The 11228-nt window shown below is 40.6% G+C and overlaps 1 protein-coding gene across 1 annotated transcript in view; it reads right to left on the reverse strand.

The window, feature by feature from the left end:
• Positions 1-5909, reverse strand: part of OTOA (otoancorin) — a 36839-nt gene extending 30930 nt beyond the window's left edge. Inside the window, exons 1-8 of the mRNA XM_035889269.1 lie at positions 5831-5909; positions 5454-5482; positions 5332-5362; positions 5210-5237; positions 4194-4281; positions 2575-2706; positions 974-1209; positions 652-755 (exon numbers count right to left, since the gene is read on the reverse strand). Of these exons, the coding sequence (XP_035745162.1) occupies positions 652-755; positions 974-1209; positions 2575-2706; positions 4194-4281; positions 5210-5237; positions 5332-5362; positions 5454-5482; positions 5831-5909 (727 nt within the window). The remainder of the gene's footprint in view (positions 1-651; positions 756-973; positions 1210-2574; positions 2707-4193; positions 4282-5209; positions 5238-5331; positions 5363-5453; positions 5483-5830) is intronic.
• Between the last annotated feature and the right edge of the window lie 5319 nt (positions 5910-11228).

The following is an 11228-nucleotide window of genomic DNA, read 5'->3' on the forward strand; positions in this document are numbered from 1 at the left end:
GAAAGAGGAAGAACATAGACATCTAAAAGTCTAAAATGCTCCCCTGACAGCCTGCTGGGATGTTCGATGAAACCCAAGCACTGGCTCTGATGCTGCCACTTTACAGGCCCCTCACAGAGCCTGTCCTGCACTGTCCCAGCTGTGGCACATCTGTTTAAGACACATTAACAAGGCAAACAACTACGGTAAAAGGCATAAAATCAGAATTAAGTTTGTTTTTATCTTGTCCCGAGTCAGTGACATGTGCATTACAACTTTCACAACATCCTACATCTCTTTGTATTTTTAAACAGTGCATTGGCTAATATATTCTGAGACAGATCCATTTTTCTAGTCTGAATAGTAGGTCAGAAGTGAACAACACACCTGTGCAGAGTACCTGACAACTGTATCCTATTTAAGTCTTAGATAAATTACAGAGACTTTGTGTATAGCTCTGTGCAGAAGAGATGAAGAGCGAGCATCTCTGGAGAACTATTTGCTATGAATAACAAATATTGTGCTTGCTGTATTCGGGAACAAAGGTATTCAACACAGCTACTCTTAAACAGACTTGCATTAAATTTGGGAAACAATTCAATACAATGGATAGACCTTTTGCTGACTGTTTTTCTCTTATGACAAGAATAAAATACTTTGTACATAACATACCACTCATGTTGTAGGATTTTTGTAGAATCTGCTTCATCCAACCATACAGAGCTCTCTGTGTATTTGCTGACGTTTTGTCATAGAGGTCCTTGAATACTGTTGATCTAAGTGATACAAGGGCATGTTAGTTAACTAATGAGTTAACTTTTTTTTTTTTTTTAAAATCACACACATGGGCAAATGTTTTTAGAAGCAGCAACACATAAGCTGAAAGCTGTATCTGGAAAATAGACTGAGACCATACAGTAACCTCTTTTTAGCAGTATACATAGTCAGCAAATACTACATAGAATTAATTGTGTCTGGAAAATAAACGGCTTACAAGTTTCTGAAAGCATCCTCCTGCAGAATGGTTGGGAGTCTCCCAATGACATCAGGTTGGAGATAGTTCACTCCTGACACACGCAAAACCTGGTTTAGGATATCCACACAGTCCAAAGCACCCAAAGCCAGAAAGCATTTATCCAGTGTTATAAGGAACAAGGTCCTGTTTACTCCTGGACTTTGAAAAATTCTCTCTCTAGTCTTGTCCCAGTCAAGAATAATATTTCCCATTTCCTGCAGGCAACAAAGGGTTAAAAGAATGTCTCTGATTAATTCAGTATATTGTTCATTTTAAGGCCTGACAGAAAGCACTCTGCAAAAAAATATAATGCTGTTATCATGAAAAATAGCTGCAAAATACTGCCCGGTTGCATTACTTCAGATAACTCTCTTCTGGCATTGACCAGAGACCAAAATAAAAATGAAAACCAGGAAAATAATCCAAATGGCTGAACTTATAGTGTGTGCTCTCATGAAAGAATTAGTTACTTTGAAAAATTGAATGAGTATTATCTCATATATAAATTAATATGTAGACATCTCTAGAATAGATCTTTTCCCATCTTGCAGCCCTTACTACAAACATCCCCTCCAGAAGATAGGGTAACATCGAAGAGCCAAGCCCAGGGAATAAAGCCACCCTGGTTGGGGATGGATTATTAGGTTGCTCCATCTCACATGTGGATGTGTCTAGGACAGCCTGTTCAGAGCATATAGTCCTCGGCCTGGTGATTTGTTCATGCCATATTATCAGTCCTGGGTATGCCATTTGAGAAGACAAAATATATTTTATTGGAAGGGCTTATGCTCTACTGCTCTGATTCCCAGTGTGTGCCACTCTGTGCTTTGGCAGTATGAGCTGAACCACCATTAAATAGTGGATTATACAGTGTTTGTTCTGGGCAGTCATCTCATGCATTTGGGGAAACGCTCTCCTTTTCTCCCAGCTTCATCTCCACCCTCTCAGCGATACCCATGCTGGAGGCCCTTCATCCCAGCAGGGAAGGTGCCAAGTGCTCTCATCCATCAGGCTATGATCCCACCCCTGCAGTGGAGGTCCCCTCTGCAGCAGCACTCCCCCGCCCCGGGTGGCACTCACTGACTTTGAGTGAGACTTTTAAGATGGGTCACACAGGGAACACGCCACAGAGGCAAGCAAATTATCTTATGCTGCCTCCCCTCCAAATTCCCTAGCAATTTGCTTGCACACTCCCGTAACTAATTAACAAGGTAACTAATTTCACCTTCTTTAGTCATCTTGGCTCTCTTTCTGGCCACTGAAGAGAAGCAGATACTCCCTGAGAACAACCGGTCCTACCTACCACAGATACTTGCGTAGGTAAACCATTCCCTGGAGATGTGTTTCTCCCCAGTGATTACAGAGAAAATCCATAGGACTGACTTGGACTTGGCACCAAACTTTTAGACAACAAGAATTAAACGAAATAAGTCCAACCAAAAGAGAGGGGCCCCTGGAATCTAATACAAGCCAGCTAATAGCTGCATGGCATGCACCACGAGACCCCCTGTCTGGCTCCTTCCCATTTATCTAAGGTATTAACAGCAGCTTTTATTTTTCGCAAGTGCAAAGTGACTTACAATATGGTCCTTTCTGCTGTTGAAGAGATACTTCATTGCAGTTTGGAACTGCTGCTGATCAAGCTGTTGAAATTCAGAAAGTAGTTGCCTAGGCTGGTATAAAAGGTTCTTCAGGTAACTTTTTATGGACATCTGAAGTATAGAAAAATATGGGTAGCATACATAAAACTTGTATTCTTGTACTAGGGGCATCTTTTACTCCCCGAAAACCTCTGCTTACAGAGAGAAAAGTGCTTAACTCTTGTATTGTCTGTGTTGTCAACAAATAGAATAACTATATTCAACACAAACTGTCAAGAAAAATATTCTAAATGCAGCACCTAAAGACAGTAATTTTTAAATCCTATTCTTGGCTTCATGAGCGAGTCCTCTCCAATGAGCCACTTAACAAAACTTCCTCAGTTTCTCACTTCATAAAACAAGAGTAATAATGCTTTTCTGCTTCACACAGCAAAGCTGTGAAAATGAACCTTTTTGAGGAGCTCCAAAAAAATCAGGTACTGTGTGCATATTATTATTACTTAAAAAAAGGAAGGAAATGTGCAATTAGATGGGAGGAAAAGTCTGTACCACGTCGTAAGGCAAAAATACTCTCTCTTACATCAAACTACATTACTAGTTAACAATCTCGTGCCTGTTTTGAAAATCTAAGGGGAATTATAATATTAGAACAGAAAGCACTGTAAGGCTCATTAGCACCAGACTGGCGTAAAATCCCTTCTAATTCCTGACAGAATTATTTCAGAATTGGTTTGGAATTTGAATTGAAACTGTTCTTTGTTTTCTTTGCTTAGCTTGCATTGCTACCAACAAATACCAACACAGTTAGATCCTTGTTGTCTGGGGGGTCCAGGCCTGCTTACAGCCTGAAACTGTTACTAAATCTAATCTAATGGGAAGAGGCAGTGTTAGTCTCACGAAGGTTTGGATAAGCTGTGACAGTGAAATGGAGCTGATTGGGAAAAGGCTTGAGCGCTGTGGAGCTATATGGCCTTGGGCTTTTGGGAATGCCTAAGGCTCAGCAATCGCACATTTGACACTCTCCTTTTTCCATGTGTGTCTGTGTGTAGGGAGGAGGGAGGGAGTCAGGTTTTGATTAGCAGGCTACAGCTCCACTTAAACCAGCTCATAACCAGGGATAAAGTACAATGACTTTTTCCTATATCACTTCCACATTGACAATTTACAAGAAGATAGTTCAGAGGAGCCTTAGAAGGTGGATGCATTTTGTAGGATGCTCTGGAGCCTCTCGTTCCATCAGAAGCAGTGCAAACTACAGCCACAGTCAAAATCTGGGAGAAACCTCCTACTTTGTGGAAAAACAGCATGTGTATACACTCAACTCAGAAACAATTGCTGAGCCTGAAAACTCATAATTTCTGCTTTCCATCAGAGGAAAAGCAAAAAGATCTTCTTACTTACTATTTCTGCCTTGCATACTCCTGCAATCTTAGGGGAAAAAACAACCAAAAAACCTATTCCTATTTCCTACTTATCTGCTACACTGTAGATGTGTTCGTTATCTCTATTATTGGCAACCGAGTTTTGGCTACAGAGATAGGTTGCTTTTTAAATTCCTTTTTGAATAAAAATTTTCATGCATTTTAAATGGCACAAACCTGTAAGCTGCTAAGAGTAAACATAACTTCCTGGGCATGAAAATATGCCATGACTTTTGTAAGCATATCTGCTGTCCAGACATTAGAACTGTAACAGAAAACAGGACCAAAAATGCCAGTAAAATAGTATAACATGTAAAATAGCAGATTACAAGACAAAACAAGAATAAGAAAAGCAAACACTGTTACTAACACCATAATGACACGAGTATTCAGCTTTCTGGCCTAACAAGACTAATAGCTGACCTACTTAATGCAATGAAAACACAAGGTTCAATGAGGAACGAAATGAATTAGTTACGGGTTTTTTAATCTAACTCCACCACCACCCACAATAAACTCAATTTTCCAACATGTTGCCATTAGTACCGTCTCCAAGGATGAGACAAGCTGTGCTGTGGCTAGTCCGGAGCTATAGGTGTGCTTCCTGGCACCCCATTATGTCTGTTCTGATCTGCTTGTAGAAAGAAAGTACACCGACTAATGTCTGCTGCCTTTCCCTCAGCAGAGTCATTAATTTCAGTGTGTCTTCTTTATGCAGCCATTGATTTTCTCAAAATATGTAGGAGTGGAATTGCCTTTGAGGCTTATACTGCTCTTTCAAATTTAGACAAAATTAGCAAATAATTCAAAAGCCGCCCGAAGCTGAGGGAAGTGGGATGGATGGGGGATGGAGCAGGACCGAAAGAGGAAGATGGACAGCAAGCTGGAACTGCACCTAATTTCCTTAAGAAGCCATTCTGAAACATATGAATAAAGTTAATTATCAAAACTTTTGAAAACTGTAGCAGGTATTTATTCTCAGCCTCATTCTATGCCTATTTTTTGCTTTATCATGAAAAACAGCTTTTTCCTTGTTAAGAGGAAATACTCCTCACAGAAGATCTAAATCAAAGTAATCATATGTGCCAATTTCATTCTAGCCATAATGTTCCAGTTTCTGTGGAAATGAAACAGATCATATCTGAAGTGCAAGACAATACTGAAAAATCAAGACGGTGAGAATAATACATTACCTCTGAAAATGAAGTATATCAAGGAGGGCTACATATGGAAAATGGAACATAAAAAAGTTATGGTGAGATATTGAGTTTTAATTCCTTTTTGAATCATAAGTGGGAACAATTTTGTACATTACCATTCAGATATTTTCCAGTTATTACTTCCTCCTAAGGAAAAAATGATAACTATATGTAATAAATTATTATTTTTATATTATAATATAAAATGTTAGTAGAGAGATCAAATAAAAATACTAACCATAGCTTTGTGTAATAACGGAGGCAAATCTGTAAAAGATTATTCTGTTACTAAAACCTGATTTAATGTTTTACCATTCAACTGTCTTATACAAAAATACATATATTGTATGTAGCGATCAAAACTATATATACATATAATTTATTTATAAGCATTTAATGCAGTTTTGATTAAATGTATCTACAGAAAAACAGTGAAACTAAAAGGTTATTAAATAATAAGCAATCTTGGTTAAATTCTTTGCTGGCATAGCTCCACGAAGTCAAGAGAGCAGAGAATATGGTCCTAGTTAGCGAACAGTACTCCATCTATTTTACTACACATAGCTTTTTCCATCCACACAAAATGTATCCTTCATAGAGGAGTTCTGGTCTTACCTTCAGAGGTCTGACTGTGCGTAATCTCAGCATGATTCATTGATATCAATAAGAAACATATCTTCAAAAGTCTGGACATTTCTTCTAGTGTTTATTAGAATGAGAAGGCATTTTGATTGAAAAGGAAAATAAAAAAGAACGGAGTCAAAAGGCAATAATCACCCAAAACTTTCACAGCTATAAATCAGAGACAGCCTAAGCTATGGAGTACAGACAGAGATCGGAATGATCTAAAAGTGCTTGCTCCCACGTTTTTAATTTAGATCTTTTTCCAGGATAGATATATATTTTATGCAAATACAAGTCCAACAAGTGTGTACACAGTTAGATTTATTCTCCTTTTAGCAAGCAGCTCTTTTAATTTTCTTCCTAGTAGCACCATTTATTTACTAAGCACTGTTCCACCTAAATACGACTTAAATGCAGCTTAGTTTAAAAACTAACAAACAAACAAACCCCTTTTAAACTCAGATAAAATAGAAAAGAAATAGAGAGAGTGGAAACTGAAATAGTAAAGAAACTCCAAGCAAACCCTAAGACTTTTCTAGCTTGGTCAGTTGCCTGCACTATTATTGCAGACCAGGTCTGGGACCCTCCACTTCCCAGATCTCTGAACTCAAAGGGTGGGAGGGCCTGGCTCTCTGACTTGCCCCATGTCAGTGCAGGGGGCTCCAGGCAGGGAGGCTGAAGGGGTGCTCCCCTCCCCTGCTGCCATCACTCTACAAAAAAGGGGAAAAATGTCCTTGTGCCCTTCTGAAACAGAAGGAAAGCAACCCATTTGGGAAATGGGGTTCAAGACTATACCACTTCACTTACATGGATCAAAGCACTAGTCTTTGTACTTGTGAGAGTACACCATCAATTTTTCACCATCAGCTAGGACACAGTTTCTATAGAAATACCTGTTTCACTAGCTTTTGCTATCCCTGCTGCCCTGTGCTATGTGGTATAAAGATCACTGAAAGACAAATCAGCTGGACATGCAGTAACGGGATACCCTGAGCTTTTCACCAGGGTGTCACTGATTGTCATCAGAAAGACTGACAGTCTCAGAGTTGTCCTATGTGAAATGAGTTTGTTGCTTTCAGTCTAGCTCCTGAAGGACAAGACAGCAGGGACAGAAAGGGAGCAGAGACTCAGCAGATCTCACTCACACAGGTATTCCTGCAGCCACGTCCCCTGCACAGCACTGGGGACCGACCATTAGTGGCTTTAATCCACGTTGCACCAAGTTTACTGCAGAGAGGATTTTCTGCCTCTGCTGCCCAGCCGTGAGAGTCACCATCCCCACAGGTAAAACAATTAATTCATCTATTAGATGATGCTCTGCTCTACAAATTGCAGCTTCTTACATTGGGATTAGTCCATGATTTTAACAGGTGACACAGAGGGCCCCATTGGCCAACTCTGCTCTGGCCCCGAGATGACTCTCTCTCCCTTTCCTTCATTTCAAGGGTTTATCTGTAGCCACACTTAATTTCTGCATTTCTTTTTGTTGCTGAATTTGGATCCATTCTCTTTTTTTTGTTTTGTTTTAAAAGTTCTCTGCCACGGCTTGAGTTACAGATCTGAGCATTTGATAAATATGAATGCCTTTTTCAGATTGTTTAATCTCACATATCAGCAAGGTACTCTTATGAAAACATCTTTCAACAGTCTCTAGCAATACTTCAGTCTATCACAAATACTTAACTCCAGTCTTGTAACAGAAGCAACTCAAACTGATGGATGATGAAAAATTTAAACATTAGACTTTAAGAAGCTATCGCCTCTGTCCTGTTCTTGCACACACTGAAACCCTTTTCAGCTATTCTTTTGGGAGCGCCACAGTACATGTCTCTCATTCAGACATATCTGGTTTCCTAGACAAGGAACTTTCTTGTGTTTGTTTCTGCCTTTGCCCTATTAATTTTGCAGTAAGGTTTGATTACTCTGCATAGCTTAAATCATGCTACCAATGTCAATCCTGATTTGCTTATTCCAACTCATTCACTTTGATCATGAAGGGTATTTTAATTAAAGCATGCTAAATTAATATATAAGGAGATTAAATGCAAAGGAAAGTGCTGTTTCATCCTGACTAACTCCAATAGACAATTAGCAATTGCAGAAAAAGTCTGCTCTGAGATAGCCCTGCTTGATAAGACAATTCACGGGATGAAATAGTTCCTTTTGTCAGTGAAACTAGTCTGTTCACAGAAGTTCACTGCAGCTTTTACACGACCCCAAGTCACCCTGAGGGGATCTCTGCAGATCCCATCCAGCATTTCCCCAGAGATAGTTCCTTGCACCACGGCAGCATACTCTGTTATCAGATCTCTGAGATGTCACCCTTGCAGGACCCTCCAGTTAGGAGTTGCTCCCAGATTGCCTTCTCCCCTTGCTCCCCACACAGCCACTCTTCCACATAAAGAAATCCTAGGCATTTTATCACTCACTGCAATGCAGCCGCTGCCTTATCTGAAGCTTGATAACTAGAAAGCTAATCTCATAATCAAAAGTCTTGCTGATAAGCCTGTGCACTGCCAGTGCCCATCCTCCCCCTTGGAGCCAGGCTCTCAGCACCTCTGCAAAAAGCCCTATACGCAGTGAGGGAACCCTCAAGGAGTTGAGGCTGGCAAGGGAGAAGGGGAAGTAAGGGGAGGGCAGAAGAGAAGAAAGAGAGATGGGGTTATTGGGGCATCTATGGGGAAAGCCAGGACCCACAGCACTTTACCTGTCTCTGCCGTGTGCGCCTCCTTCCCCGAACTCCCTGTACAATGAGCTGGGCGGCTCCAGCCAGGGACCCCAGAGCAGGGGGCAGGGATTGGGGCCAGCACCGCCTTGAAGCCTCAGGTGTCAGCCCAGCAGCACCCAGCCTTCAGCCAGTGGGGAGGGACTCCTACAGCAGGCTGGGGGGCTCAGAGGGTGAGGGACTCCCACAGCAGGCAGAAGAGGATGCTTCCCCTCCTGAGATGAAGAAAGCTCATCAGCTGGCATGGGGGCAACACACAGGGCCAGGCTGGTGCTGCCCAGCACCCTGCTCCCCCCACCTCCCCACCCCGAGCACGGGCAGGTGGCCCTGGGCTCCTTGGAGCAGAATATGAACCAACTGTACCTGGGACCACCCAGCAAAAGGGGGCTGCAGATTCTAGGAGACGGAGTTGTTCCAACTTTGTGTTGAAAGTTTCTGACTAAATGATGCCCTTGCACAGCATCTTTTTCCTGCGATGCAACACATCCAGTGCCACCTTGACAGAACAGATAGTTTAGTTACTTTCCAGGGCAAAACACTGCACGTTAATTAGCGAGACCAAGGTGTGACTTGCACACTGTCACCCGCAGCACAGGATAACGACAGGGAAGGATGAGGCGGGTTCCCCAAACCCAGGGGTAATGAATTTGGACATCAGACTTGCAACAAACTTTTGTCCCCTTGGATGACACCTTAAAGTATTTCAGGCAATTTAACCAACTACTGGACTCAAAAGTTTCTTTGCACAGGATGCGCGAGAGACGTTAGCTACACACAAAATGCACTCTCCGCATCTGGAAAGAGAAAAAGTCCCTTCCCTAACACAATGAGCCACGCTGCGCTCCTTCCTTTGCAAGGAACTCTGATTTTAGAAGTATGGGTGTCGGTACAGTCCCTCAGGGCTGCTCTCCACATTCAACAGGACTAAGCAGCTTTTTAACCCTGTTGAACAGGGTCCCTTAGAATTTAAGCTTACGCTGTTCATAGCTTTTCCCTACTATTGCTTGTGTTTCAGTAAGTGTTTTAATTCCCCATCTCAAGTGTAAGGATACTTGTTTAAATAGAGGGAACAAAATAGGAAATCATAAGGAAAACAAACACTATTATTTACATTGCACCTTCTGTGTCAACACCTCTCAAAGCTATTACAAACCAAAGTCCTAAGTGACAGGACTAAAAGATATGAGATGTGAAATGCATGGTCTCTTGTGTGATTTTTAACCTGTGGGAGTGAAACACTGAAGTACCTTTGAAGAATTCTGTCTTAATACATATTTGCTTCATGAAGCTAAATTCATTACAAATTAAGAAATGTATTTTCCCACTACTAGATGAGTACAAATGAAGGTAATAAAACAAGTGAACGATTCACTCCAAAGCATAGAGCTCATTTTTCCAACAGATAAATCTCTGTACCAACATTCAACAGCACATGCTGAAACGAGAGTACTACTGAGCCTGAATTACTGTTGAAAAAAACCACACCAGTCAAATCCCCCACCCCATACTACAGAATACTCACTATTTCACAAAGATGACTGAGAATAAAAGGCTATTAAATTAGCAAGAGAAATCGCTAATCATCAGACAACTGAAGTCCAAGGTGAACATAAATGACATGCTGAAGCATCCTACTTGGCACTAGTCATTAAAAAAAACCAAACAAAACAACCCAAAACACAATACAACTTTTTTTATACTTCAAAAGCAAAAAGATAAGTCAGTTCTTACTTTACTTACCAGCTGATATACAAGCTGAGGTTTCTCTGCTCTCTCACAACACCTACATCCCAAGCAACGCAATACATAATGCCTGCCAGTGCTGTACTACTTGTGATGCCGCTTGTTGTTTTAAAGGAAGGTTATATCCCAACTGCCAGAAATTACCATTTTAAACAGAGTTTTTAAAACAAGACATGTTAAAATAAACAGCATTTATCTAGTGTTCCTGAAGAAAAGAAAATGTCCCAAGCTAGCAAAACCTTCAAAACCAGGTCCCTATAGCAGTTAGTCTGAGGCAGTTTGACTCACATTTGCAAGAAACTGCCTGCAAGTTTTATAACCTGAAAACTTTTGGGAACAACTTGCTTAGAAAGTTTGTTATTAAAACCATCAGTTTAAAGTACCGTTTTAGCAAGTTCTGCCATAACCCCTTTAGCTGTAAAATGGCAAATACAAAAGCAATGAGGATTTATGAGGCTTTGAGAGGAACATGAAGGAAACCCAACCAAAAGTGACACATTTTTTTGTGGACTGTTAGTCCTTAAACAATACTTAAATGCTGCTTAAATAAACTCAAGGCTGTGCTGCTACTGAGAGCTTGATTCTCAACACAAAGAGTAGTTGCTGCAGACAAGCGTGGCTATGGTTACAAAAATGAACACAAAAGTTAATGCAAAAAGTCATCTCAAAAAAAGTTTATTAGCATGATTAAAAACACGTGAAGAGTGACAGTAAGAGAGAAAGTAACTTAGCATGGAAGAATATCCATTTCAACAGTTTATATTCAACAAGGCTTGAACTGAATGGGTAACTTTATTGCCAGATTTCACTTGATTTCTTTAACAACAGTTCACATTGTATAAGTTTAATCATTATTAGGACTATTGCTTTTGTTTGGATCTGATTCCTGTTGTAGGTAAGTATAAAAAAATATCCCCCATT

Source organism: Egretta garzetta, unplaced genomic scaffold, assembly GCF_000687185.1.
Source record: "Egretta garzetta isolate BGI_Z169 unplaced genomic scaffold, ASM68718v1 scaffold292, whole genome shotgun sequence".
Taxonomy (NCBI): Eukaryota; Metazoa; Chordata; class Aves; order Pelecaniformes; family Ardeidae; genus Egretta; species Egretta garzetta.